General features: G+C 63.3%; 4 protein-coding genes across 6 annotated transcripts; all 4 read right to left on the bottom strand.

Annotated features, from left to right (window-relative positions):
* Window positions 1–39: 39 nt before the first annotated feature.
* Window positions 40–9,204, bottom strand: IDH3B (isocitrate dehydrogenase (NAD(+)) 3 non-catalytic subunit beta). 3 transcript variants are annotated; one of them, XM_052780927.1, is made up of 12 exons: window positions 9,128–9,187; window positions 8,567–8,647; window positions 6,772–6,870; window positions 5,805–5,925; window positions 5,317–5,377; window positions 4,652–4,784; window positions 4,071–4,204; window positions 3,511–3,613; window positions 2,701–2,847; window positions 2,483–2,577; window positions 2,336–2,396; window positions 40–201 (listed from the first exon to the last, which is right to left on the bottom strand). In XM_052780927.1, exons 1-12 carry the CDS (start codon window positions 9,170–9,172, stop codon window positions 124–126), a joined length of 1,158 nt encoding a protein of 385 aa, XP_052636887.1. In that variant the 5' UTR covers window positions 9,173–9,187; the 3' UTR covers window positions 40–123. The 3 variants fall into 3 exon arrangements, with proteins under 3 accessions (XP_052636887.1, XP_052636885.1, XP_052636886.1); XM_052780925.1 differs by lacking the exon at window positions 40–201 and adding an exon at window positions 761–1,926; XM_052780926.1 differs by lacking the exon at window positions 40–201 and adding an exon at window positions 762–1,926 and having other exon boundaries at window positions 9,137–9,204.
* Window positions 9,205–9,519: 315 nt separating this feature from the next.
* Window positions 9,520–20,177, bottom strand: VPS16 (VPS16 core subunit of CORVET and HOPS complexes). Its single transcript, XM_052781026.1, is given in 34 exon segments — window positions 9,520–10,009; window positions 10,336–10,439; window positions 10,610–10,706; window positions 10,840–11,009; window positions 11,273–11,350; window positions 11,715–11,819; window positions 11,925–12,022; window positions 12,275–12,383; window positions 12,469–12,603; window positions 12,675–12,783; window positions 12,988–13,023; window positions 13,444–13,571; window positions 13,678–13,809; window positions 14,056–14,132; window positions 14,939–15,033; window positions 15,665–15,687; window positions 15,689–15,709; window positions 15,711–15,756; window positions 15,956–16,011; window positions 16,981–17,099; window positions 17,416–17,522; window positions 17,789–17,901; window positions 17,903–17,916; window positions 17,983–18,090; window positions 18,093–18,126; window positions 18,433–18,450; window positions 18,452–18,537; window positions 18,540–18,561; window positions 19,322–19,360; window positions 19,362–19,420; window positions 19,557–19,578; window positions 19,581–19,627; window positions 19,630–19,646; window positions 19,933–20,177. Coding segments are annotated over 34 exon segments (2,799 nt in total). The 5' UTR covers window positions 20,163–20,177; the 3' UTR covers window positions 9,520–9,864.
* Window positions 20,178–21,383: 1,206 nt separating this feature from the next.
* Window positions 21,384–23,458, bottom strand: LOC128139032 (N-acetyltransferase 8-like). The gene is given in 3 exon segments (XM_052780922.1): window positions 21,384–21,971; window positions 21,973–22,441; window positions 23,071–23,458. Coding segments are annotated over 3 exon segments (945 nt in total). The 5' UTR covers window positions 23,295–23,458; the 3' UTR covers window positions 21,384–21,719.
* Window positions 23,459–24,671: 1,213 nt separating this feature from the next.
* On the bottom strand, window positions 24,672–26,677 carry LOC128139031 (probable N-acetyltransferase camello). Its single transcript, XM_052780921.1, is given in 4 exon segments — window positions 24,672–25,411; window positions 25,413–25,720; window positions 25,722–25,912; window positions 26,606–26,677. Coding segments are annotated over 4 exon segments (726 nt in total). The 5' UTR covers window positions 26,655–26,677; the 3' UTR covers window positions 24,672–25,233.
* Window positions 26,678–26,991: the final 314 nt, after the last annotated feature.

The following is a 26,991-nucleotide window of genomic DNA, read 5'->3' as shown; positions in this document are numbered from 1 at the left end:
GCCGTGTGTGTTCGGAGCACTCCGGGCAGACCCCCGTCGTGCTGCAGAAGCTGTTTTTATTAGAGGGAAGCAATAAATTACCGGGTGGGCACGGCGGGAGCAGGGAGGATGAGGTGAAGGGCCCTAGACATCCAGGGCGGCTATCACGGCTTGGGTGAAATCCAGGGATGTGGCGTAGCCCCCCATGTCCGCCGTGCGCACCTGCAAGGAGAGGGGAGTGTTAGCGAGGAGGGAGGGGGTCCCTGCACCACAGCAGGGACCCCCCCCCGGGCCTTGTGCTGGGTGCTGTCGCTGCAGGAGGAGGCCCACTCCTGAGGCAACTTCGCAGCCCTTGCTGGGAGCGTCCAGACCGCCTGCCCCATGCCAGCCGAGAGGGGCCATGGCGACCCCGAGCTTCGGTGCACCCCGTTCGGTGCGTGTGTCTGGGTGTGCACAAACGCCAGGCCTCTTGCCTCTGGTTCCAGCACACCGAGCCCCTGCTGCAGTGGGGGGGTGGAATTGAAGCAGCAGAGGAGTCACGGCAGCCCCTCTCCAGGCAGAGCCATTCCCTGGGCTCACCTGTCCCAGCAGGCTGGAGGGGACGGTGAAGGGCTGGCAGAGGTGGTGTGGGACCAGGGCTCAGCCCTGGCCCTTCCCACGGCAGGCAGGGTCCTGTGGGCGCTGCCAGCCCGGCTTCTGGCCCTGGCCAAGCCCCCTTGGCAGCTGCTCCACAACCTGCCCTGGTTCCCCTTGGACCAGCCCTGAGCTGCACCGGTGTGGTGTGGGGCAGGGGCAGAGCTGGGGTGGGGGGGAAACAGCACCTGTGCGGGCAAGGGGGGGGGGGGGAAGCGTTGGACCCTTTATTTGCAAACATGAGTACACAGCACAGCGTTTAATACATGTCCCAGTCACTCTCACACACACAGTCCCCTGCCCCGGCAGTCACCGGCCAGGGCAGTGCTTCTGTGGTCCCACCATGTGCTTTCACAGCCCAGCCCCACACCGCTGCTGGCCCCCAGCAACCCCCCCAGAGAGCCACACGGGCTCCAGGGGTTCACACTGCTGGGCAAAGAGCTCGGGGTGCTGCCTGCTGAGGGACAAGCACTGGCTGCGCACAGAGGTGCTGACCTACCTGGGGGGCTCAGCTCGGAGCCCTCTGCTCCCCAGGCGCTCCCCTGGCTCTCAGAGACCAGCCACAAACTCACAGCGGGGGGGGGGGCAAAGAGAGCAGCCACCCTCTCCCCAACCCTGCACCAGTTCCCAGGGGGCAGGAGGCAACAAAGCCTCACAGCCACCTCTCCCTACCCATGGGATTGTGCCGGAAAGCGGACCCTTGCTCTGCACGAGCAGCTTGCCCTTGTGCAGTCACAGCTGCGGGGCCTCAGCCCCGTGGTCCCATTTATTGCTAAAGCCTCTGTGGGCAGGGGAAGGCTCCCACAGTCACAGTGGTCCCGCTGTCCCTGGGAGCTGCCTGCCGAGCTTGGGCCACTGCCCGTTCCTCCCCAAGTCGCCCCAGCCGGCCCCGAGATCCGCACCGCCCTCCTCGCAGGGAGGGCATGGGGGGGGAAAGACGCTGCCTACGCCTACGCGAACCAGAGGGACCCCACGGATCCTCGCTCCGAACGGGACCCTGCCCTCGGTGCCTCCAGCAATCCCCGCTGGCGGTGACTGGGGGTGGTTACTGGGCTCTGGGCTGGGCAGAAGGAGAGCCATCCTCATCCTCCTCCTCCCCCGGGGCAGCAGGGAACCTCGGCCAGGGCGAGCTGCAGGGAGGGGGAAGGACGCGCTGCCAGGCTGTAAGCTATGGGAAGCGGCTGCAGGGTGAAGTCCCCGACTCCCCGGGGGCGAGCGGGGTTCCTAGGCACCATAGTGGGGGTGCAGGTTGTCAATCACAGACTTCACGAAGTCAGAAGTGGTGGAGTAACCGCCCAAGTCCCGTGTCCGAACCTAAAAATCCAACACAGGGAAGGGGAGAAACAAGGGAGAAACGTGATCGTGAACTGAGTGAAATGATTGCGAGACGGGAGAGGAGAGCAGCTTCCCTCTATGCACCCGGCCAGAGACCCCAGCGGGGCAGCACGCAAGAGAGAGGCCATCTGACGTCCCCCAGCCCTGCCAGACCTTCCCTAGCCAGCAAGCACCGCTACAGGCAGCAGGAGCAACCCCGGGACAAGCGCAGAGGGGCTGACTGCAGCCGACTACAGCCACAGCTGCACGCACACAGGTTTCTGAGCCAAAAATGGGTGAGGAGGTCGGAGACTCGCCCTTGTCCGTCAGAGAGAACGCAGAGCAGCTCGCTACCACGAACACTCACGCAGCTACAGACAGGCGGCAAGGCCGGCTGCCCAATACTCACTTTCCCGACTTTGATCACCTTCTTCACCGCATCCGCAATCAAATTGGAGTGAAATTCCAAGCTGGTGAAAGGAAAGGAGCTGCGGGTCAGTCCCTCCGTCAGCCCGCGCTGCCCACCCCACCGCACCCCCACCTGAAAGGCACCTACTTGAGATGCCGCAGCATGTTGGCGGCCGAGAGCAGCATGGCGGTGGGATTGGCAATGTTCCTGCCCACGGCCTGGGCGAAGGGGTGGCGGGCGCCCTGCAGGAGGAGAAGCCACGGTGATGGACCATCTTCCACACCCCTGTCCCCAGCAGTCCCCCGCCCCAATAACCCAGGGTGCTGGTACGGCACAGCAGCCTCCGGGGAGCCGAAATTCCTCACCATCTCGAACACGGCGTACTCTGCGCTGTAGCTCTCCCCGGGAACCACACCAGCGCCGCCCACCAAGCCAGCTGCCAGGTTATCGATGATGTTCCCATAGAGGTTTGGCATGACCAGGACGTCGAACTGGTAGGGGTTCTGCACCAGCTGCACAGAGGGAACAGGAGGACGTGAGGCCCTGGACACCCAAGACGGGCTGCAGGCAGCTCGAGAGCCCTCGGGACAGGGCAGCATGCACGAATCCGGTAGAGCATGAGAACCCACCGTGTCTGAAAACATCCCCAAACTGTGCTTGTGACAGCTGGGAGCATGGGGAGCCCTGCTGAAATGGCTCAGGAGCCACAGACCTACATCACCTGGTAGAGTTTTGCAAGCCCAGATGAGACATAGTTGCCTCAGGGCAGGTTTAGATTGGCTATTAGGAAAAATTTCTTCACCGAAAGGGTTGTCAAGCACCGGAACAGGCTGCCCAGGGAAGTGGTGGAGTCACCATCCCTGGAGGTATTTAAAAGACATGTAGATGTGGCACTTAAGGACATGGTTTAGTGGTGGACTCGGTGATCTTAAAGGTCTTTTCCAACCTAAATAATTCTGTGATTCTATGATTCTAAATGCCCCTGCCACCTTCAATCCCTGCAGCTCCTGCCCTCAGCTGGAGCATAGCAGGGAGAAGGCTCCTGCCTTGTGCAAGGAGCAAAGGTGTCGGCAGCAGCAGCTTTTCAGGTTTCAGATCTTTATGGCTTGGCTCAGCAGGCCCAGCAGCAGCGGGTGGTGCAGACCAGCTCTGGGGCAGGGAAACGGGATCCTCACCTGCATGCAGCAGTTGTCAATGATCATGGTGTCAAATTTGATCTTGGGGTACAGTTCTGCCACTTCTTCACAGCACTGCAGGAAGAGCCCATCGCCTAATTTCCTGTGAGATGAGAAACACATCAAAGGGTTTGCAGGACAGTGAACTCCTCATTTCAGCAGTGAAATCATTACAGCAGCAGGTAATCCAATAGCAAGTGGTGTCCCACCACAGCAGGGCAGGGGAAGGCAGGCAACCCTAGAGTACCCCGCACCACCACACACCCACAGGTGGTAAAATCGGGGCCCAGGGGGAGCAATGAGGGATCAGCTTTCCATGCCAGAGCTCTTCCCCTTCTCAGCTGACAGCCTCTGGGATGCAGCTGTCAGGCCTCATGCTGGAAATGAGACCGTACAGAGAGGAAAAAACACGATCCCCAGGGAAAGCCCAGCCTCTCTGGAACCAGCCTGGCACTGCACTCTTGGGATCAAAAGCTGAGAGCAAAAATGTCCCAGACATGACAGCGGTTGCGTGTCTGACAATCAAGACAGCGCTCCAAACCCGCTCCTGTGGCACTCACATAATGTTGGCTTTGTGCACAGCTGTGACCTTAGAGCGCCCTTTTTTGGTGGCGTAGTCAAAGGCGAACTTGGCAATGCGCTGCGACTTGGCCCGGGTGATGATCTTCAGGCACTCGATGACTCCCTTTGCACTCTGGACAGGAAAGGGAGCGTGAGCAGCCGTCACACATGCCATGCAACCCAGCACCCTGCCTCACCAACCCACACTATGCCGACAGTCCCGGCACTTCGAGACAGATGAGCTGTCTTTGCCTGATGCCGGATCACCCCCCACCAAGAGGGTCCTTAACACCCATGTCCCTTTTTTCTGGCATTATCCCTCCTGCAGCCCACCACCATCCTTATTGGGTCTGCATGTATTCCTATCACTACTGTCCTAATTCCATCACTGTCAGTTAGTACATCACTGCTGCTCCAGCCAATTTCTTAGTGGTGCTGAATAGGTCTGGTACAGAAAGCAGAAACATGGCCCCAGCAACAAGGAAGGCCACACATCCCGGGGCAGGTTTCCCTGTCCCTCAGCGAGGCCAGCCATAACCCCCAAGCAGAGGACCCGCGTGCTGGAGGGAGGCTCCCGTACCTCATGTTCCAGAGAGCTGTACTCCCCCTCTGTCTGCTCACGGATGATCACGAGGTCCAAGTTGTTGTGGCGTGTTTTATAGCCGGGTAAGCTCTTCACATGGACAACGTTTGCAAACAAGTCTAATTTGCGCCTGCGAGCGAAGCAGCAGCAGAATCAGCATTTCATCATAAGCTATTTCTGGGGCAGTGACTGTTCCCTACAAGTACTGGCGGTAACAGCTGGTGATGGTGCCAACAGCTCCCCACCTCCTGACACGTTCCCATAGCTACCTATCCACCTATCTATCCATCTATCTGTCCATCCATCCACCCTTCCCCTCACAGATCATGAGCCAGCCACACCCCCGTCACAGCACAGTTTCGATGACCCTCTGTCGAGGCAGGCCACCACTGTTCGCTTTCCAGCCACCCACCCCCCTCCTCGCCAGGACCCCCAAGAAAGCAGGCAGCAGGACCACACTCAACAGAGGCAGCTCCTGGCCACAGACAGTCCTTCAGGATATTTTGCTTCCCAATGACACGTTAATTTCCCATCTGGCCTAGACTCACTTCCTTCGGCCCCCGGTTCAGTGGCAGAACACCACGACCAAACGCAATAGAGTTTTCCCAGCGACTGATGTGTCGGTGCCCAGCCCTGGCAGCCAAGCAGGGGACCGAGCTCACCTGAGCCTCATGTCGTAAGAAGCCAGCTCTCCCTTGTACTCCATGGGGGTGTGGATCTTGCCTGCAGACAACATCGAGCAGGAGTAAGAACACAGAGCTGACAGACGCTAAGGACATCGCCTGAGCCCAGGCAACAGAGCAGCAAGGGTTGGGAGGGGGGGAGCTTCAGCAGAACCTCAGCCAAACATGGAGACTGATCTCTCGCTATATGGGACCCTGACAAGGCTCTTTGCTTCTCTGGGCCATACTAGGAGATCTTGTTTCAAAAGCAGAAGCCAGATATAACCTCCCCTTTGGTAAGTTCAGTAAGTACTTCAGTCAAAATTTGCTGCTTAGCTTAAAGACAGCATCTTTCCTTCTCCAGGACCTAAGCGCAGAAATTCCTGCCCTCTGAAAGCACCTAATGGCATTTGAGATAAGGCAACATTTCCTGCAGGCAGAGCAGACACCCCCTCTGTGCTGGACAGACTGCTGCCACAAGTCCTTACCTATAAGGGCGACTTTACTTTCCTTCATAGAGTCAACCACCTGATCCAGTTTTTCTTCTGACGCCATGTTCTGCACCTCACTCAGGTGATGCTCATCAAAGACCACAGGCACGCTGGCAGCCTGTGCAAGAGATACAGAGACAGAGCTGCCAGATCAGAGACTCAGCAGGGAAGTTACGCTACACCTTACAGTGGGCTGCTGGCGGGGGGCTTGGAGAACAGGGACATGAAGCCTTAAACCAGCCAGACTGCCAGCTCGGTGAGAAAAAGGGAACTGGGTTCATGAAATGCTGAACCTGGACCTCTGGGTCACTTTGGTTCCAACTGAACAATGATGTTTTCTGTCACCATTAACACCAGGACTCCCCTTCCTTACTGTAATTATAGTTTCAGCTGCGTAACCTATACCGTAGCAGACAACCCCATGTTTGCTGCCTTTGATGTGACAGAACTTGTCCGTTAGAAGACACATCTATTAACTACTGACTTCCTCCCTGAGTTCTGACAGGGCTCATTGCAGGTTAGGAAGGTCAGAAGGACATAAAGGGTTCTGGACAGGTGGACAATGACAGCCCTGCGGCCACGTTCCTGACAGGAGCAGTGAGGATGGCCTGTGTCCTCCCCGTCACCAGCCTGGACTGCACCAGTGCTTGCTGCTGCTCAGCAGAGGGAGAAGGACCGAGCAGGGGATGGACCCAGACTCTGCTGGCTCCAGGACACGGTCCCAGGCGGGGAATATTTTCACACTGATGAATGAGACAGCTTGCAAGATTGCTGCTCAAGCTGAACCTATTTATGGAAGGGGTGAGATCCCAGGGTTTTCACAACCGGCTTTCTTCTGCACCAGAGGAGACAGACAGGTTGGTCCTGGAGGGCCTCTGGATCAGCAGCATCTTTAACCAACTCTGCAGCTGCTGCTCCTCCCTTCTCCATCCACCCCATCCCACCAAGGGGCCGGAGCCGTTACCTTGAACACCTCCTTGACAGCGTGCATGAGCTCCGGGCCCACACCGTCTCCGGGCAGCATGGTGACCTGGAATGTACCCTCAGACTTCGCATTTTCTGACTGCACAGAAAGCAAAGAAGAGTCAGACCTTCTGCTGCACCCCAGAACCTGACCCAAACAGGAGCCCTAACCTGCAAGCAGCAAACTAGAGGAAGGTTACTTACAACGTGAAGAATACCTGCACCCACAGCACAGTTTCTAGTAACAAAAATTTACTGCAGCACTAACAGTGAGTTTTAACTTAAAGAGCTTCTGCTCCTGTGTTGTTACGAACACACCGTGCAGCAGAGACACCCACTATCCTGTGATCCACTGGCAACCTAAAGACCTTTTCCTCATACAGCATTTCCAGGTATGATTTCTCCCTCTGTACAGCAGAAATCCTTCTTACTGGGAGCTAATAGCACAATCTTGTGTTATTAAACTTCCCTCGTTCCTACTTCATATCCTCAGCATCTCCTAAGCCTGAGACTCATCTTCCTGTTGCATTCACATCGTCTCACAGCTTTTTGTTGAGCATGCTTTTTTTTTGGTCCTGAACACAAAATCAGTCTCCAAGATAATTCCTGAGACATTCCACAGGTGATCCACCTCCAAATCAATGCTGCCTGCTCCCCAACCATAGCTGCCTCCTATTTTTACACAGTCCTTTTACTAATCCCCACCTTCTTTAGCCAGTAATTCCCTGTACAGAGCTGACCTCCAGGCTTGAGATTTCACAGAACCAGCCTCAGGGACTAGACAGTCACAGAGACAAGAATTTCACCCAACAATTTAATCGGACAACAAAAGGAGTAAACAAGTAGCAACGCCAACGTGACTTGAGAAATGCCCGTGCCTCAGTGACACAAAGCGTAGGTGATCACGGAAACAGTGATCATGGAAAGGCAAAATGAAAGAGCAAGTAGGAAAAGAAATAGGAGATAGTCTTTACTTCTGATTTTTAGTATCTTGGAATCAAGTTCCAGGGCAGAAAACCTTGCCGACCTAAATTTCAAGAAACAGCAAAGCACCTGCAGAGGGAACCGCGGCATGGGCCCCCCCGGCTCAAGGCCAAAAGAACGGCCTCACTGCTGAGCCCTCTCCTTTAGTGTCTTAAATAATAACATCGGACATCTTCGCTTATAAATGGGAACCCACCATCTTGTTGGTCTGAACATGACAAACACGATGTTAATTCACCAGTCAGCGCTTGGATTGTTTCTTCCACCCTTAGTTCGACAGAAAACAACTCACCTCTCCATCACAGCTCTTATTTCCTGACAACAGAGCCTGAATAACATGCTAAGCTACCACTTGCTCTTACCTTATTTGCGCTCTAATAATTATCGCATTATTTCTTGTGTTATTTTATGTCAACTACTACAGGTAGCTACAGTAAATTCAGCACTAAATGACAAGGATCGGATCAAAACGATTTTCACTACTGCAATCAATGCTGCACTCTGGCTGCACTAGTGGTTTTAGCTGTACCAGCAGAAAAACACTCGCCATCGCCACCCTGCCAGCAGCCCCCCGCATGCAGGCGAGGCTGAGCTGGGAGCCAGAGCGGAACTGCTGGGAGAACGCGCTGCTCCGAGAATGAGAAAAGCTGCTTCCAAAAAGCAGCCCAGGAGCATTTCCACTGTCCAGGAACTGCTGCTGCCCACCCCTCGCTCTCTCCCCATTCCCCTGCTCCTCACGGCAGCTCCACGCCCCGCAGCGAGTGCCGGGGGCTGACTGCGCTCAGGGTGGGCACTGGGACCCCCGCTCTCACCTTGGCCCGCGGGATCTGCTGGAGCGCAGCGGAGGCACGCAGGCCCCTCCAGGCCCCGAGGCTGCGGGCACGCAGGAGACCCTGGGGCGGAGACGGTGGGAAGGTGAGACACCCCAGCCTGGAGGTGCCCCCCACCCCCAAACCCAGACCGACCCCTTGCTCTGGGCTGACCCCCCACCCCCTGCACGTTCCTGCCAGCCCACACTAAACCCCCTGGCCCCGCCTGGCCCCACAGCCCCCACCCTAAACACCCCCCAGTCCAGCCCTTACACCCTGTCCCAGACTGACCCCCCCCGCCCCGATCTGCATCGACCACCCCCAGCTCGGCCCCTCACCCCCCAAGCCAGACACCCCCCATCCAGTCTGACCCCCCCCCGATCCAGACAGACCCCTCACCCCGGAGCCCAGACCTTACCCCCCCCATCTCAGACCGACCCCCGCCATCCAGACCAAACCCTCACCCCCAGCCCAAATCCCCCCACCCAGTCTGACCCCCCCAGCCCGCACTGACCCCCCCCGATCCAGACTGATCCCCCACCCCACCCCACCCCGACCCCCGACCCCCCTCACCCCGGCCGCCGCCCGGCCCGCGCCGAGCGCCGCCATCTCGCCGCCCCACAATGCACCGCGGGACCACGTGACGCGGAGTGGCCGGGGCCGAGCGCTGCGGCGCCCCCCTGGCGGGCGGGCGGAGCACGGAGGAGACACCCCCCCCCCCCCCCCCCCCCCCCCCGCCACGACCCGCCGCGCACCTTGGGGGCACCCAGCGATCCCCTTCCAGACCCCCCCAGGGCCCCTGGCACCCCTCCCTGCACCCCAATGCCCACCATGAATGTCCCCCAGCCCCCCCCCAGCCCCCCCATAACTGGTGTCCCCCGGGAGCCCCCTCATCATGGGTGCTGAGCAGGCTGCGGGGGGGGGGGAGCATTTTACAGCAGGAGACAGGACAGCGAACTCTTCTCTTTACTGAACAAGAAGGGAGGGGGCTACACGGCAAGAGGGGGCTGTGCAGGCACTGGGGGGGGGGGGGGGCATCCCACTGTATTTTGCAGCCAGCGAGGAAGACCCCGGCCTCGTAGCCACTGCGAGGGGGACACTGCCAGGGTGACCCCAGCCCTGGCGCAGGACATGGACACCCTTCTGTCACCCTGCCCTCGTCCACGGACCCCCCGCAGCAAGGGGGAGGCGTGGGGGGACAGGACAGCGGCTCCAGTGGCAGGACAGGGGGGCTGGAGCCACCCCTGCCCCGGAGCGTGTGGTGGGAAAGGGGCCAGGGCAGGGCCCCCCACCGCTGGGGCTCACTTCTTCAGGAGCTGGGCTCGGGCTCGGTTCAGCTTCTCCGCCACGGCGGCGTCGGTGCTGGCGGTGCACTTGGACAGGACAAAGTTCATCTCCGTCTCGTTCTTGTGCTCGATGGCGGCATCGGCCGCCTGGTCCAGGTCCCTGTGGCAGAGCGGGGGAGCTGGGGGCGGTGTGGGGACAGGAGGGGGGCAGCAGCCCCAGTTCCCCCACCTCTTGGAGACACCAGCCCTGGCAAGGGCAGGCACCCCACGCAGCCCTCAGCAGCTAGAGAATGAGGCTCGGGGTGCCCCCCCCCCATATGCTCCTGGGGGTCTCATTGCCCCTGAGGCCCCCCAAGACCCTAGCGATGCTACATGAGGAACCAACTGCTCCTGCAGGCTCTGACCCTGCCCCAAGCACCCCCAAACTGCCCTCCCAGCCACCCCCATTTCCCCCCCAACCCTGGGTTGGGGGGCGAGCGGACGCACCCCACCAGGACGAAGGCCTTGACACGCTGCTCGGGGGTCACGCGGGGCGCGTACTTCTTGGCCTCGTAGCGGTTGTGGTGTTTCACCGAGATCTCCACGAAGGGCTGGAGCAGAGAGGAATGGGGTGGGAGGGTGGGGGGAGCTGGCTGCTGGGCCCTCCCTGCTCCCCTTGCCCCACACCAGCCTTCTCAGGCTGCTCCACGCAGTGCCCTCCTGCTGCCCCACAGCCACCCACGGGGCAGGGCTGGCCCCCCCGAGCAGGGAAATCTCTTACCAGGTACCCAATGGGTGACTTCTTGCTCTTGGAGAACTTCTCCATCTCCTCCCAGTCGCCGCGGTTGGCCAGGGCGCTGATCTTCAGCCACCAGTACCTGGGGACACAGGTCAAGCCAGCTCCTCTAGCTGCTAGTACCCCACAGCCCCCTGATCCCAGCCCCACAGCACAGCTCCTGCCCAGCGTGAGCCCCCAGGGCTGCACAGAGGAGCCCCCGCCCGGGGACGGACCTCTTGTCGGGGATCTTGAACTCCCGGTAGAGCTGCTCGGCTCGCTTGTGGTGGCCGTCCAGGATGAGGTTGGAGACGGTGTCGTGCAGCGAGAGGTCGAGATAGGGCTTGTCAAAGTCCTCCTGGAGGTGTCGCTGGAGCCGCAGGAGCTTGATCTGATCCTCTGTGGCCTGGGGAGCAAAGCACCAGCCTAAAGGGTCCCTGTCCCAGCTCTGCTCATGGGGCCCAGCGGGTCCCTGCCCCAGCAAGCGATGGCAGCAGCCCACCCCACCTTGGCCACAGAGCAAGGCGGTGGGACCTGCAGTGCCACGTCGAGCGGAGGTGGCCCAGCTGAAGCCCTGTGCTGGCCAGCGATGCCCAGCTCTGCTCCTGCCCAGCCCCAGGAGAGCAGGGCCCCCCCCTGCAGCAGCCCCCCAGCCCCAGCTACGCTCACCTTGGCAGCAAACTCGTTCTTGGCTTTGTAGTACTCATCCAGGGCGTTCTGCAGAGCTCCTACTCGCCCTTCGATGCGCTGAGGATAGAGAGCATGGGCACTTCACCTCCTGCCAGCACAGATGCCACGCTGCGGGGACGGGGCAGCACCCTCAGAGCCCCCCCCAGGTGGGGCAGGAGGGGCGTCTGGTGCCGAGACACAGCCAAGACGAAGCTCTGGCTCTGCGCTGCTTTGCTTTGATCCCCAGAGACGGGCAGAGGTCTGGGCCCTGCCTAACCCGGGGTGAGATCTTGACCTCCTGGCACACACAAGGTGGGCTGGGTGTCTGCTAGCACAGAGCCCCAAGGGGGTGATGGCCAAGTGGCTCCCTGGGTGAGAAGAAGCCAGCCCGGAGCCCACCAGCCCTTCCTCCCCACTCCTCCTGCCACCGCCGGGCACAGACCTTCTCCGAGTAGCTGGAGTGGACGTGGAAATTGCCGAGCTCCTGGTGATTGTCGTCCTGGTTATACAGGTCCTTCAGCGTCTCCCGCTCCTGGTGCTTGCAGAACTGGGGAGCGATGGGGCGGGAAGGTCAGGGCACGTGGGGATGGGGAGCAGTACCCATCGCACCACGGTGGCTCCCGGGGTCCAGGCATGCGGTGGCAGCCCCTACCTGGCGGTACAGGCTCAGGGCCACCGGCTGGTTCTGCAGCGTCATGAAGAAGGTGCCACGATTCAGCTCATTCTTCAGGTGGAGCACGACGGTGTAGACTGGGGCAGACAGCACGGTTCAGGAAGGGGAGGATGGATTCCTGCCCCCCAACACGGCCGGCCCCAGGGAGCAGCACCGGGAGGGGAGTGAGGGTATGTCCAGGCGTAGGGCAGAGCCCCGTGCCGAGGGCGAGCACTGCCCCGCAGGGCTCAAGCAGCTCCTGCCGCCCTCATCCCACGAGGCACAAAGCTATGAATGGGCTCCCCCGGACCCCAAATCCCTCCCCTCCTCCGCCCAGCCCTGACCCTTACCCAGGTCGGTGTCCCCGCTCTCGATGGCTTTGCTGAGGGCCAGCTTGCTCCGCTTCATCTTGAGCAGCAGCGGGACCTGCTCCCCAGAGCGCGGCTCATACTCCAGCAGCTGCAAGCGGCAGAGGTGTTGTCAGCGCACGGCCACCACCGCCACGACTGCCCAGCCGGACCCGCCACAGCCCCAGCCAAGAGACCTTGATGGCCAGCTCCGTCCTGCCACAGTCATAAGCCCGGGCAGCGATCTCGGAGTAGGAGATGCCCGGTGTGTCGCCCAGCTTCTGGTTGATGGCGTGGGCCACCTCCTCGTCAGACTTGTCCTTCTGCTGCACCTGGAAGGGCATGAGCAGAGAGGTCTCCGCACAGCTCCAGACGGGCAGAGCCCTCCGAGCTGCTTCCTTACCTTGTAGCAGGCCCAGTGGGCCAGGATGCGGCTGACGCCCTGGATCTCCGACAGGCGCAGGTACTCGCAGATCCTGATGGCCAGCGGGTAGAGCCGCCGCAGGACCAGCCTGGTGTGGCATACGGGGGGTCAGCGCCATGACCCCACACGGGTCCAAGGAGTCGAGCAGCTCAGCCAGCCTCGCAGGACACTCGGAGCCTGCTCAGCACCCAGTCAGGGGGACGGGGACCACGGGGATGGGGACTGCAGCGTGGCCGGACACTGCCTCGGCCCCGGCTGCCCGGAGTTGTGCCCAGCTCGCAGGGACCCTTACCTGTCCAGCAGGACCTCGATGGTGAGCCGCTTGTATCTGTGGAGACAGTCAAGGGACATCTTGGACCGCAAAACCCCACAGAGCGCAGGCAACGTGTGCTGGGCACCTGCCCCTCTCCTGGCAGCATCCCTGCCTGGCACCCCTGGGCCAGACCTGGCACATATGGCCGTAGGGCCAGCTCGGCTCTGCAAGCACCACAGGACAGCTCTGCAGGGTGTCATGAGCACAGAGGTCTCAGCTAGAGACCCCTGCCATGGGGCCCAGGGCACAGCTGGTGCCCGAACACCACAGGGATGGCAGCTAAGCAGCTCTGCAGCTTTCTCCACCGTGTCTCGCTCCACGTACGAGGTGGCCACCCCAGCAGAGCCTGGAGCCCCAAACAGCACTGACCCTGCTTGGGCCAGATCCTGCACCCGCCCCAGGGTAATCACTCATGCACCATCCCACAGAGGATACTGGGTGAAGGTGAGGGGGATGCCGATCTGGTAGTCCCGGATGGCATTGAGCACCCGCAGGTCCTGGCACATGCGCACGAAGCTCTCCGCGGGGAACTTGTCGATGAAGCACTTCCCGAAGGAGGCTGCCTGCAAGAGGCATCCAGTGCTGGGGCTGTGTCGGCCACAGCGCGACCGCAACCCGGGAGAGAGACGTCTTCAGCCGCAGCCAAAAGCCTCCCTTTGCCTCACTCACCCTCAGCAGCGACTTCTGGGTGTCTGGCTCGTGCTCGTAGCCGGCTGCCTCGATGCACTGGCTCACCGCCTCCGGGAGCAGCTTCTGGTCCTTGATCTCCCGCAGGTATTCGTCTGCCTTCTGGCTCTCCTTCTGCAGGGGAGCATGGCCCATGGGGTGAGTTTCAGGCTGTTCACTTGTCAGGGTGAGCTCTGGGAGCCCCAGCACCCCTGGGACCAGGGGCCAAGAGAGCCCTCGCCCTGGCACCTTGGCCCCGGCAGGGACCTCCAGGATCTCCCCCTTCCCATCACCATGGGATAACACTGGCAGCGGTTTGCACTGGAGCCACCCCAACCTCCTTGGGGCAGGCAGGACCCGGAGCGGGGCAGCGGGCCGTACCTCGTACTCCTTCTGTGCCTCCAGCAGAAGTGCCCCTGGGGCCATGGAGGCGATCTTGAAGATCTCCTGGCTGGCCTCTGCAGAGATAGGATGGGGGGAAAAAAAAACATGTGAGAGGATGCCTCAGCCCAGGAGTGTCACCTGCACCCGCTGCACCCCTGCTCCCCCCACCACCTCTGCCTGCAGCTCAGGACCCAGGAGGGCCCGTGCCAGCACCGTCCTTTGTTGGGATGGTAGCATGGCCACCGCCGGCCCGAGGAGCTGGGCAGAGCCGCAGCGATGGACAGCTCAGGGCTGCTCTTCCAGCCCTCAGTAAACACCAAGCCCAAGGGTCCAAAAGACAGAGGCAGGGGCAGCTGCCAGGGATACACAGGATCCTGAGGAGCTTACTATCCTCCCCAGAGCCACAGCAGTTCCCGGGCACCTCCGCTCTGGAGCACAAGGGTGGCAGCAGTGCGGGAGGTGAGCAACAGAGTGCTGAGTTGTGCCAGGCCCTCAGCTCAAAGCCCAGGACTTCTAGCAGCAGGAGGGGGAGGTGGCAGCCTGCAGGGCCCTGCTCAGGACACAGGGGCTCGACAGAGCTGGCAAAGGAGGGGACCAGAACTGGCACGGTGCTGGGGAAGGAAGGAACCCAGGGCCAGGCGGGGACTGGGTTCAGAGCCCTGCAATGGATGGCTGGTGGGGCTCAGGGCATGGCTCTACTCTGCCGTGGGGCTTTCAGCACCTCCTGAGCCTCCAGAAAGGGCTGGGCAGGCTGGACCCCCGCACTCAGAGCTGGCCACAGTCACCGGCCGCATCCTGACTGCCGAGCAGTGCAGGAGAGACCTGCCTGCCTAGTCGCAGGGGGGGTCCCACTCAGCCTCGCCGCTCGGTGCCATCTCACCTGGAATCTCATGCAGGAACTCGTGGGAGGTGCGAGACAAGATCCGGACCCCATCCAGCTCGGGCACTAGGTAGGAGTCCTCATCCAGGACAAATCTGCGCTCCCCGCTAAGGCCTCGCAGGAGGAAAGCGGCTCTGGGTGCAGCCCAACCCTGCCCTGAGGGGCCAGTCCAGCCCAGCAATGCCATGGAATGACCCCCCAGAGCCCCCCTCCCCATGGGGCTGTGGCTCACGAACCCCCTTTCCATGGAGAGGCAGCGGGGCATGGGATCAGCACTTTGGAGGGACAGGATCCCCCCACTCATGACAGCCTTTGTCCTCAGGGAATCGGGACTGGACCTCGGCAGGACCAACGCTCCAGCCACGGGGGATTTGGTGGCTCCCAGCTCCGGCTCTGCTCTCAGAGCCGAGGGGGAGCAGATTCCCCTCAGCAGGGAGGCTTGGAGAAAGGCAACAGAGGCCGGGGGGGGGCAGACAGGAGGGGCTTTCGCTGTTGTACAGGACCAGACTGGCTGTGGTGGGGCAGGGGAGATCGTGGCAGAACTGCAGAGGAGAGAACAAGGTCAATCTCCTCTGACCATCCTGGGGGGCTGCTGACAACCGAGGGGGCCTCCAGGGACACCAGTGACCGTGACAGAGATGGCAGTGACCCAAGGAGGGCTCGCGGAGGCCCGCAGTTTGGGCTGGCCTTCGGAAATGATGCAGGTTGCTCTTCCCCAAAGGATACTGGATGCACTCCGTGGAGTTCCCCCACCACCATCAGCTGCCGGTCCCCAGGCCACCACCACGGCACGCTGCCGGCTCCGGGGACGCATGCACCTGCCAGGGAGCCCTGGCTTAACCCCAGCGCCGCTGCAGCCCCCCATGCCTGGAGCGGGGACGTGAGAGGGTCTTGCTCGCCCCAGGGAGGCAGAGGGTGGCCGCAGAGCCAAGCGGACCCCTGCAAAGGCTTGGGGTACCGGAGGAGCATGGGTGGGCATAGCCAGAGGCAGAGGGGGCCGGCGGGGAGACCACTCACCAAACCATCTGCTTGGGTGGAGATCGGATGCTGCTGTTGAACTCGCAGAGCTTCTCCTGCGGCGGGAGAGAGTTGGGTCAGGGGGACGGCAGCACAGGGACGGGTGGCATCACGCGTGCACCAGGGCCATGTGCTGAGGGGAGCTGCCGGGGGGGGGGGGCGAACAGCACAGCCCAGGCTGCGATGGGCACCGGGAGCATGGGTGCTGCACTGCGAGCAGGTCCTGCGGGAGTACCCGGCCCCGTCTTTAGCTCTGGAGGCAGCCAGGGCTGCAGCTGACACAGCCGAAGGGCAAGGGTGCTGCATGAACACTTAAACCGAGTGTGAAAAACATTCCTCCATTGCTGCAGCACACAGCCTGCCTGCGCATAATGCAGAAAACTGCTCATGCTCGACTGAGGTCTGGTAAGCAAACAATGATGAAAGGAGAAGGATTGGTCTCAGAGGGCATGGAAGGCAAAGAGCACCTCACCAGCATGAGCCCTGTGGGAGAATTGTGGGAGAACTTGTGGGAGAACGAGGGAAACTGCGTAAGGCACAACTGTTATTCTCTGTTTGCTAGCACAAGACACTACTGTTCTTTGCTATAAGTTTGTTGAAGTAAGCACAAAAAGTAGAACAAGGTCGGGCGTACGTGACTGATAACAGGAGGGCAACGTGACCGAAGACAGGGTGCAAGACAGCATGCAGGTGGAGGAAACTTCGCGTGATCAGAAGACTTTATCCAATTAGACTATTGTTTAAGTGCGTGAACGGCACACGTTAACCAATCAACAAATGGCTTACGTGTAAGTAGATACTAGAAACATATATAACCGAGTGTTGCGCAGTTAATAAACGGAGAAACCGTTTGATCCACAGTATCTGTGTTAGTCCGTTTTCTCCCCAGGGCGAGTCCTGGCGATGCGTCGGTTTTCCCTAGATTGTCGCAGCGGAGAAAGTGCGGCAAGCCCCACAGCGTGGGGGAATTTGCAAGGAGGAATCATGACTCTCAAGCAAGGGCCCTACGCTAAAAGTGACCACACCTGCAGTGGTGATAAGGATGAGACTGCCCAGGAAATGGTACTAGGACCAGCAAGTTTGGGTATGGATGTAGCAGAACTGTGACCAGCGGGGAAAAAGTAATTAGTGGTGGGCTGTTGATCTGGGGCAGTTTGGACAGAGAAAGGGAGGTACAAGGCCAGCAAAAAGATGGGTGCAGAAATAGAAAAAGTGGGAGTAAGGGATAAAATCAGGTGAAGAACAAAAGAGGGTGGATCTCCCGATGGCTGGAGTGCAGATGCCTGCGGATAGCAGCGAGCCCATCCTGCAGCCCCAAGTCCATGGGGAGCCCGAGGAACTTCCTTGGACACCCCACACTGCTGGATCTGTCTGCCAGACTGGGAGAGGAGGGGTGGGCTGACACCCTAATGCCCCACTACAAGGAGGGAAGGGAGACGCTCACCTTCAGCGTGGCCAACCCATCCAGACATAGCCAGTATCGGTGAAGAGTGCCAGGCAGCGGTAGTTGAAGGACACGGCCATCTGCACATAGGCACCGGCGGAGGGGCTCATGCCAGGAGGGGGTCTGGGACAGGGAAAGGATGAGGGTCACACCTGGGGACACAGGGACGTGCAACACGCCAGCACCGATGCTGCGTAAGGTGCTGAGGACTGGTCAGAGCGGGGGTGTCCCTTCCCACCCTGCACCCGCCCAACCCTCACACCTTTGCCCCTGGCCAGGATGCAGCCAGATGTCCCTGCTGTACACATCCACCCGTGGGACAGCAGAGGAAGGACCTGCCAGCAAGTGCAGGGGGCTGCAGACACCCTGCTCCCCACGGACACCCGCACGGCTCACTCACCACCACAGAGCAGGAGGTGTTGTCCAGGAGGTAGAGGTCCTGTCCGACTGCCAGCAGATGATGGTGACTCTGTCCTGGGGACAGCACGGCCCAGCAGGAGGGCCGGCTTCTGCAGACCTGCCGGGAACCAGCGTCAGGCCCCCGCACCCGGCCGGAGCGGGGGGCAGCAGGGAGGGGACGCACCAGGAACCTCGGGCATCCTGCGCAGCTTCAGGTCGTCAATGTTGGTGGTCAGGGAGAAACGGTGCGCACCGGTGAGGATGGCCACACCGGTGCCGTACTCTGTGTGAAGACCTTCGCCTCCAGCACATGGTTCTGCAGCACCTCCTGCACCGGAGAGAGAGCTGGGCCCGGGCCGGAGCAGCGGGGCTCAGCACCACGCTGCCCGCTGCTTCCGGGAACAAAACCACCCCGGGGAGGAGTGAGCCCAGCCCTGTGCTGCACTGCTGGTACATGTTCCAGCTCAGACAGGCCTTGCTCCTGCAGCGAAGAGGGGATCATTCTGGCCCCAGGAGCCCCGCTGTGCCCTCATGGGCTGGGGAAGCACTCAGGGAAGCCTCGCAGCTTTTCACTTCTTCGTTGCACAAACCCAACCCTGGGCATCTCTTGAGCTCCCCATCCTGCCCCACTCACGTTGCCCATGCTGAAGTTGGCGCTTGAACTCGCAGAAGAGGTTGTAGACGAGAACAGTGCCATCCTCCTGGATGCACAGCAGGTCCTCGCTGGCTGTCCAGCCATCTGCACCAGCTGGCCGCTATTCCACTGTGGGCAGTGAGATACATGTGTGTTACCATGGGGCTGCCTGCCTCCGGCCAGCCCAGCCCCAGAAATGTCCCTCCAGGAGACATACATGAAGCTAACGGCCACAGTTGGGCATCCCGGAGGTCTGAGACCCCTGGTTCTGCAGGGCCCTGTGGTTGTGGCAGCTTTCCCCACCCCTCCACATCCTCACTGCCCTGCGTCGCCCCAGCCCCAAACAGCGGGGAAGGGAGGATGCTCCCGTGGCACCAACCCCTGCGGCTCCTGTCCCCACCCTGTCCTCTTCTGCAGGGCTGGGCAGCCTCCTTCTCCCTGCAGCTCTCTACTCCACCCCCTACCACACACCACCACTTCTGAGCAGCTTCTCCAAAGCTTTCAGGGGCTGCGGGAGCTGCACAGAGCCCTTGTTCCGAGAGCTTAAGGTGTTGAGGACACGTGGTAGCATCCAGTTTCCCCACGGAGAGACCAGAGGAGCTGCCCAAGGGCACACAAGCGAGTGGCACAGGCAGAGGTGACTGCCAGTCTCGCAGCCCAGTGATTCACCTGCAACACCCAGCTGGTAACCCAGCCTTGGTGCCACCCGTGAGCCCTTCCACAGTCCTCCTGCCCGTGGCTTATCACTGCGAGGGGCAGAGAGCTACAGCCTCTGGCGTTCTCCAAGGGGCAGCTAGGACTGTCCTAACTCCCTGGCACATCACAGACCTCCAAGGAGCACCCGGAACACAGCTTAAAGGAGGGGGTGGCCGACCCCGGGCCAGCTCACCGGGATGCTGGCCAGGAGAAGCCCCGAGGCCGAGTAGATTCTCCAGCAGCGGGCGGACGCCGGGGGATTTCTCCTTCCGGGCGTTGTTCTTCAGCAGAGCTGTGGGAGGGATGGGGACAGTCTGTCCGAGCTGCGGCCCCTCTGCCGTCACTGCCGGGGGTGCAGGACAGCCCCTGTCCCGTGTGCCTGGGGGGCTCCTGCCCCAGCGTGGGGTGCCGGGGGTCCCAGCCCTTACCTATGGGCCCTCCGTACGGGCGCGGGCCGCCACCAGGCAGTCCCGCAGGTCCTCCTTCAGGCTCCACTCATGGTGTACAGCTCGAACTTACTGCAGGCGACAGACAGACGGGACGGATGGATGGATAGACAGAGCGGCAGACCGAGGGATGGGGGACTAGGGACAGCGCCCACCCCCAGCCGGCCCCGGGACCCCCCCGGCCAGCCCCAAAACCCATGGCCAGCCCCGGGACCCCCCCGGCCAGCCCCAAGACCCATGACCAGCCCTGAGACCCCCACCGAGCAGGCCCCACGGCCGGCCCCGGGACCCCTGGCCGGCCCCAGGGACGGGGAGGGGCCGCCTCTCGCCGGTACCAATACCGGTACCGGGCCCAGGCCCCCCCTCACGGTAGAAGGCCTCCTCGCCCAGCGGGTTCCAGTTGGCCGTGTAACAGTCCCATGGTGCCGGGCCGTGCGGGGCCGGGCCGGGACAGGCGCTACCGGCGGCGCGGCCCCTACCTGCGCTTCCGCCCGCCCGCCCCGCCCTGCCACGACGCCGTCTCGGCCGCCGCCATCTTGAGTGAGGGCACGGGGGAAGGCGGCGGAGAGGGCCGGGAACCGCCGCCATCTTGAGTGAGGGCACGGCGGGTCGGCGCCGCCGCCATCTTGAGTGAGGGCACGGCCGCTCGCCTGCTGCCGATCCCCGAGCTCCCCCCTTGTCCCCGGGTGTCCCCTGCCGCCATCCCTGGGTGACACCCACCACCCCCCCAGCACCCCGGGGGTCCCTGGTCCCTCCTGTCCCCAGCACGGGGGTCCTCCCGCCCTTGGGCTAGCCGGGATGTCCCTGTCCCCCATGGTGTCCCCTTGCCCCCCCCAAGATGTCCCCTGCCCCCCCGAGGTGCAGAATAATTAAAGCCGCGTGTTGGTTAACGCCTCGGTCGTAGTGACACGGCTCGATTTAGGGTGCCAGGTTAAACACTAGCTTCATCATGTAAGCCGGGTTACTTTGTGCAAACGAGGCATGCCTTGCTAAGGACTATACCCTCGGAGAAGGAGCTAAAGAGTGATGAAAAGGGAACATCCTGCCCCAAAAAAGCACCGAAAGCCGGGCGATTGCCCAAGAAACGTGGAACTGGGGGGGGGCGGTAAAGGCGGCAAGGGAGATCGCGACCACCGACTCAAATCCAGACCAAGACGACTTGCCCCCTGCCACCCCCCCCAAAGGAGCATGCGTGCCAATTTACGCAGCAAACGAGACTAATTTCAATGTAACTAGCCAATAACAGAGGGGGCGGTGATTACTAACCAAGGAGCGTAAATTTAGGCGGGTTTTTACTAATGGTGTAACAGGATAAAGATGTTGCGGTTCTTCGGTATGGTGTGCTAGCTCTGCGGAGTCACCACCTGGCACCCACCTCTGTGCAAACATGAAATAAAAGAAATATCTCGGCTCTGTGTGTAAGACTGCTTATTGCACGCCGAATACTGAACCCCGCTCGTGGGACAACAGAGGTGTCCCCAGGATGCCTCTGGGACGGCACCGGGACGGCCCTGGGCCCTTCCCGCCGCAGAGCGGGCACTTGCCGATCCGGCAGGCATTGCCCCCGAATCCCTGCCCGGGTTATTCACAGCCCCGCGGCCAGGCGAGGGGACCGGGAGGCCAGCAGTCGTCTGCAGGCACGCACGGAGGCGCAGGCACGCATGCACGCACATGGGTGTGCAGACACGCAGACACATGCATGTTTGCAAACTTGCATGCACGGCACGTGCGCAGCTGCGCACAAGGCAACGCGCAGACTTGCACACACGTGCACGCAACACGCGTACCCACATATGCACCCCACACGGCTTTCCCACAGGTCTCTCTTTATTTCTCACTGCTAGAAAACTAGGAAAGGCTCTGGCAGCCTGGCAGGCGCAGCCTCCGTGCCCCATTGCCCACCCCATGCAGGTGCCGCAGCCGTGCCTAGCGTGCCGGGGTCAGGTGTGCCGCAGCGGTACCTCGCATGCCGGGGCCGGGGATGCTGCAGTGGTGCCTTGCGTGCCAGGGGTGGGGATGCTCCAGTGGTGCTAGTGTGCCAGGACCACTGTCGGGAGTGCCGCGGCAGTACCTCACGTGCCGGGGCTGGGGTCGGGTGTGCCGTGGCGGTGGCTCACATGCTGGGGTCGGGTGCCGCGGCAGTGCCTAGCGTGGCGGGGCTGCGGTGCGGCCGGGCAGGTCGCAGCGGTAGTGGAAGATCTGGAAGCAGAGCAGGCTGCCGAGCAGCGAGGGGCTGAAGGCGCCCACCTTCTTGAAGCCCTGGCCCTCATAGAGCCGCTGGGCCGCCACCTGCACCATGGAGGTGGAGAGGACCACCGCCCCGTACCCCAGTGCCCGGGCAAAGCGCAGCACCTCGCCGCAGAGCGCTTTGGAGACAGCCCCCCAGCGCTTTGGAGACGCCCCGACCCCGGTAGTCCTTGCTGACCGACATTCGCTTCAGCTCCAGGGCCACCCCTCTCTCGGCCGGATCCTGCGGCGGTGCCACGGCCACCATGCCCACCACGGACCCCCCGGCCTCCGCCACCCAGAAGCAGGAGTCGGGTGCCCGCAGGTAGCTGGCGGTGATGTCGCAGAGGTCGGTGCTCAGCGCCTGGCGCACGTAAGAGGTGCTGAAGGAGCGGACCAGGAGCCAGGTGGCCGCCAGCACCAGCGCCACGGCCCCCAGCCCCAGCACCCAGCAGCCGGCAGCTGCCCGCACCGCCACGAAGAAGACCAGCAGCCCCAATTGCGCCCACGCCGAGCGCAGGAAGTGGCGGTAGCCGGCCGGCGCGTGCTCCAAGATGCCGCGGGCGAAGAGGGTCCGCACGGCGTCGTAGTCCTGGTCCCGGTACTGTCGGATGCGGTAGGACGCCATGGGCTGCCAGCACCTGTGGCACGGCACAGGGGTGTCAGGGCAGTGCCCGCCTCGGATGGGGACCCCCAGAGTATCCCCAGACCCCATCGCCGGGACGGCACGGCACGGCCGGCGAATGGGCGGGAATCGCCGCCCGAGCACCGTGCAGCCGCATTAGCTCCCATCGGCGGGACACCAGCCTGCAGTCTGCATCGCCCAGCTGGCATAATTACCCTCTTCTCACTAAAAATCACCATCACCAGCCTTGCCTGGGGCGGGCATCTGGGCACCCTGGCCCCTTGTGGGGTCCCTGCCCACCCCCCCCCGCCCCACTCCTCTTCCCCCTTGGGGATCCCATGAACCCCCTCCAAGCATCACCCATCTCATCCCAGATTTCCCTATTTCCTGAGGCCATGCTGGGGGCCGGTCCCGCACAGGGGGGGGTCTCTGTGAAGGCAGGGGCGAAGTGGGCTGGGGGGGGGTCCTGTCTCCCCCTTGATGGGGCCTCAGAGATTCATCCCACCCACCCCAGGCTGCAGGGAGCGGGTTCAGGCTGGGACACGCAGGAGGGGACACCAGGACCTGGGGGGGGGGAAGACCAGGAGGATCTGGGGGTGCCTGCCCCTCCTGTGTCCCGAGCAGCCCCGGGACCCCGGCACTCACCGGCGGCGGTGCCAGCCGCCCAGGAGCCGCGGCACGACAAAACCTGGGCAGAGGCGGGCAGCTGCCTGCATGCCCGTCCTTTGCCCCACGGTGCTGTGGCGGGAGGAGGGCAAAGGGACACGGTGGGGGGGTGTGACAGGCACAGAAACCCCCAGGGGCTGCTCGGGATATGCCGTGGGCTTGTGGTCCTGCTCAGGATTTTGGGGCTGAGCCACCCTGGGCATGGGGACCCCCCAGCAGGGACAGCATCCCCTGCCCCAGGGAAGGGGTTGGGGGCCCCGAGCTGCCGAAAACCCCGTGGGGGTCTGCACTGGCCTCGTTACTGGGAGCTAAGGGGGAGCGTGACCTCAGCCCCCCCACTTCAAGGTCCCGGCACGCCGCATCCCCCCCCCACTTTGGCAGACTCCCAGTCCCCCACCGCCTGCTGCTACCAGCTCCGCCGCTCCTTAAACCGGGGACCGCAGCTGTGCAGGTCCCCCAGGCAAACGGGGGGGGTCCCTCGCCAGAACCTGGGGGTCTGGCAACCCCCCTTGCACGGGGTGGGGGCCTTTGCTTCCTGCAGCCCTGACGCTGGCCTGTGCCGGCAGCTTCCGCCGCTGCCGCAGAAAGATGCCGGCTGCTTTCAGCCCATCGTTCTGCAGCCCTTGGGGAAGGGGGGGGAGTGTCTCGGCCAGCTTCGGGGGGGGGTCCGGTGACAGCACCGGGCTGTACCCCCAGCTCGGCCCTTACCCGGACTGACGGCGGCTCTGGGGACGTGGCAAGCGCAGGCGCCGAAGGGGAAGTGCTGCGCCCGCTAATGCCGGGATGCTGCCATAAACCGAGTCTTGAGAAGGTTATGGGGTTACGCTCAGCCTTGGCTGGGTGAATGGGGGGGGGGAGGGAGCCGGTGCGGGGATGGGGGTCGTGGGCGGTGGTGGGGGACGGGCTCGCGACCCCCATCCCCGCCAAATGGAGAGATGCTTTGGTACTGGACCCCCACGGTGGGGGAAGCCTCGCTGGAGGCTGGGGGGGGGGGGTGGTCCAGGCACATTTAACCCCCTTTACCAGCCCCTGAGGGCTGCTGTAGCCCCCCAGCCCCAAACTCTCCTTTTAGCGAGGGGGCTGAGCCCCATGGAACTCACCCAGCTCAGACCCACCGGGAACTTTGCCTGGACTCAACCGCAGGCAGCAGCGGTGCCCGGTGCTGCCAGGCTCCCTGCCGGCGGGGGCTGGGGCTCGTTTTATGGCCAAGTCACCTTTCATCCCTCGAGTGAAGGTCATCGGGGTCCAAGGTGGGGGTACAAGGAGCCCTCGAGGACAGACAGACCCCAGGAGCGGGTGTCCTCACCCTGGAGGACTGGCCAGCCACCGGCTGACCACCGTCCCCTGCCCAGGGACCCCTGCCGGCAGAGTGGGTCTGGGGGAAAACGTGGGTGGGTTGTCCCCATGGGCTTATGGTGATGCCCCGTGGGTCCAGTTTGCTGCTGTCCCCCCCAGCTCTGTGCTGGACCCTTCCCAGGGGGATGCCACGGGCACACTCGCGGTGCTGGGGACCCCCATCATGCCACCGGGGCGGCCACCCCAGGACCCTGTGCCAGCGCGGGAAGAATGACCCAGCCCAGCGCTGCGGACAGTCCTTTATTTCTCCAGCCTGTACAGGGGCAGCGCCTGACCCGCAGGCACCGTGGAGCAGCCAGGATGAGGGGGGACGTGGCCAGGGGGTCTCCCTCGGGCAGCCACATGCCCCCCAGGGGACACGGAGGTATCGGGGCCAGGCAAGGCACAGCCGGGCAGGGCTTGGTGGGGAGCAGCGTGGCACCCCCTGGCAAGGTGGGGGCAGCCGTCCCAGCCCCTCCTCTGCGCCCTGCAGACCCCCCCACCGCGCGTAGCACAAGGGTCCCTACCCCCCGTGCCACCCCTGTGCCGGCGTGCGGCACACTCCCTGAGAAGCGATGCCCGTGCGGCTCCACGGCAAGGCACGAGCCGGAGCCGGGGGGGACCCAGCGCCCCGCGGCAGCGCCGTGTCCGGCGGGCACGGTCAAGAGCAGCGGCCCGCGGCGCAGCCAGCGCCGTGGGGCTCTGGGCACGGGCTCCCCCCGTGCCCCTCGGCCCCACGTGGGGAGCACGCCTGGCCGTGCCGGTGCCGGGGCACGATGCCCACCCTCCCCGGGGCTGCGACGAGGCTCAGGGCGTGCCGGACAGGTCGTAGCGGTAGGTGGTGATGGTGCAGTTGACCAGGCGGCCGTAGGCGGTGGGCAGGACGTAGCGGCGGTGCCGGCGGAAGCCCAGGCGCTCGTAAAGGGCGCGAGCCTCGTGCTGCAGCATCAGCGTGTTGAGCACCACGGCCCGGCAGCCGCGCTGCCCGCGCGAAGGCCAGCGCGGTGCGACCCAGCGCCGTGGCGATGCCCAGGCCCCGGTAATCCTTCCGCACCGACATCCTTTTCAGCGCCAGCTCCCCGTCGGCGCCGTTGTCGGCCGGTCGCACGCCTACCGTGCCCACCACCCTCTCGTCCGCCTCGGCCACCCAGAACCGGGCGCCGGCGCTTTCGGCATAGGCGGCCCCGATGTCCCGCAGGTCGTCCCCGAGGCAGCGGTCGATGTAGGTGCTCCAGGCGCAGCCCAGGAGGTGCCGGGCCAGGGCCAGCAGCAGGGTGAGGGCCAGGACGGGCAGGCAGGAGGGAGCGGGCGCTGGCTAGCAGCAGGCAGAAGGTGCAGCCCAGCGCCAGAAGAGCCCAGGGCTGCCGCAGCACGTGCAGGCACAGCGCCGGCGCGTACTCGCTCATGCCGGTGGCGAAGACCTCCCGCACCGCCTCGTAGTCTTCCTCGCGGTACGGCCGGATCCGGTACTCCACCATGGTGAGCGCTGGGGTTGGGAATGGTGGGGAGGGGTGCTCAGCCCTGGTAGGTGACCCCTGTCGCTGGGGCAGGCTCGGGGGTCCCGTGGAGCCGGTGAGGCCCCGCTGCCTGCGGGGCCGGGCCGGTGCGGGCAGGGAAACGGCTGCCCCCAGCCTCACGGACCCCCCCCCCAGCCCACAGACACCCCCCCCAGACTCCCCCTTGCACCCCACGGGCTTGTCCTAACCCCCCGTCCTCCAAAGGACCCTGCCCCAGCACACCCAGGAGTGACCCCGCACACCTCCCCATAAGTCCACCCCCCTCGCCCCCCGTGGGCCCCCTCAGCCCCCCCGGGACCCTCCCAGCACGCCCAGACCTCCCCAGTGCCCCCATGCCCCCAGCACCCCCGGACCCCCCCAAGTGCCCGCATGCTCCCAGCACCCCCCATGCCCCCCATCACCCTCCCGGACCCCCCCCAGTGCCCCCAGGACCCCCCCAGTGCCCCCATGCTCCCAGCACCCCCTAGAAACCCCCCCCCCCCAGGGCCCCCATGGTCCCAGCACCCCCCAGACCCCCATTCCCCTAGCACCCCCGGACCCCCCCCAGTGCCCCCATGCCCCCAGCACCCCCGAAAACCCCCATGCTCCCAGCAACCTCCCAGCACCCCCCCCGGGACCCCCCCAGTGCCCCCCCCCGCTCCTCCTGCACCCCCCGCCCGCACTCGCGCCGCCGCTAGCGCCCGCCTGACGCTTACGGGACTCGCGGCCCATTGGCCGCTGCCCCTTCCGGGGGCACGCCCCTCCCGCCACCACGAACCAATAGGCGCCCAGAGAGGGGCGGCGGGGGCTGACCCGCGGAGGAGACGGGGTGACGCCGGTGGGCGGGACAGCTGGTCACGTGGATTGGACCTGGTTGGGGGGGCAGGCTGGGCGCGCCGTCGGGGCGGAGCAAAGAGGCGGGGCCAGGGCGTGGAGGCGGAGCCTCCGTCTGCGGAGGCGCCATAGACCTTCAGGGCAAGGGCGGGGCACAGGGTGGGCGGGGCCTCACGAGGGGCGGGGCTTGCTGGAAGCCGCGGGCCGGGACAGGATCCGTCCCCATCCCATCCCC

The sequence above is a fragment of the Harpia harpyja genome, chromosome 2 (assembly GCF_026419915.1).
Source record: "Harpia harpyja isolate bHarHar1 chromosome 2, bHarHar1 primary haplotype, whole genome shotgun sequence".
Classification (NCBI taxonomy): Eukaryota; Metazoa; Chordata; class Aves; order Accipitriformes; family Accipitridae; genus Harpia; species Harpia harpyja.
Note: the sequence above shows the minus strand (reverse complement) of the source record. Positions and strands in the feature narration are given on the sequence as shown.

Coding starts and splice junctions, on each gene's coding strand:
- IDH3B (XM_052780925.1), bottom strand. CDS start 9,172: ATGGCGGCGCTCGGCGCGGGCCGGGCGGCGGCCGGGGTGAGGGGG. Junction 5,378..5,804: donor AAGTAAAGTCGCCCTTATAG/GTAAGGACTTGT, acceptor TGTTGTCTGCAG/GCAAGATCCACACCCCCATG. Junction 4,205..4,651: donor ACAGCTCTCTGGAACATGAG/GTACGGGAGCCT, acceptor TTTCCTGTCCAG/AGTGCAAAGGGAGTCATCGA.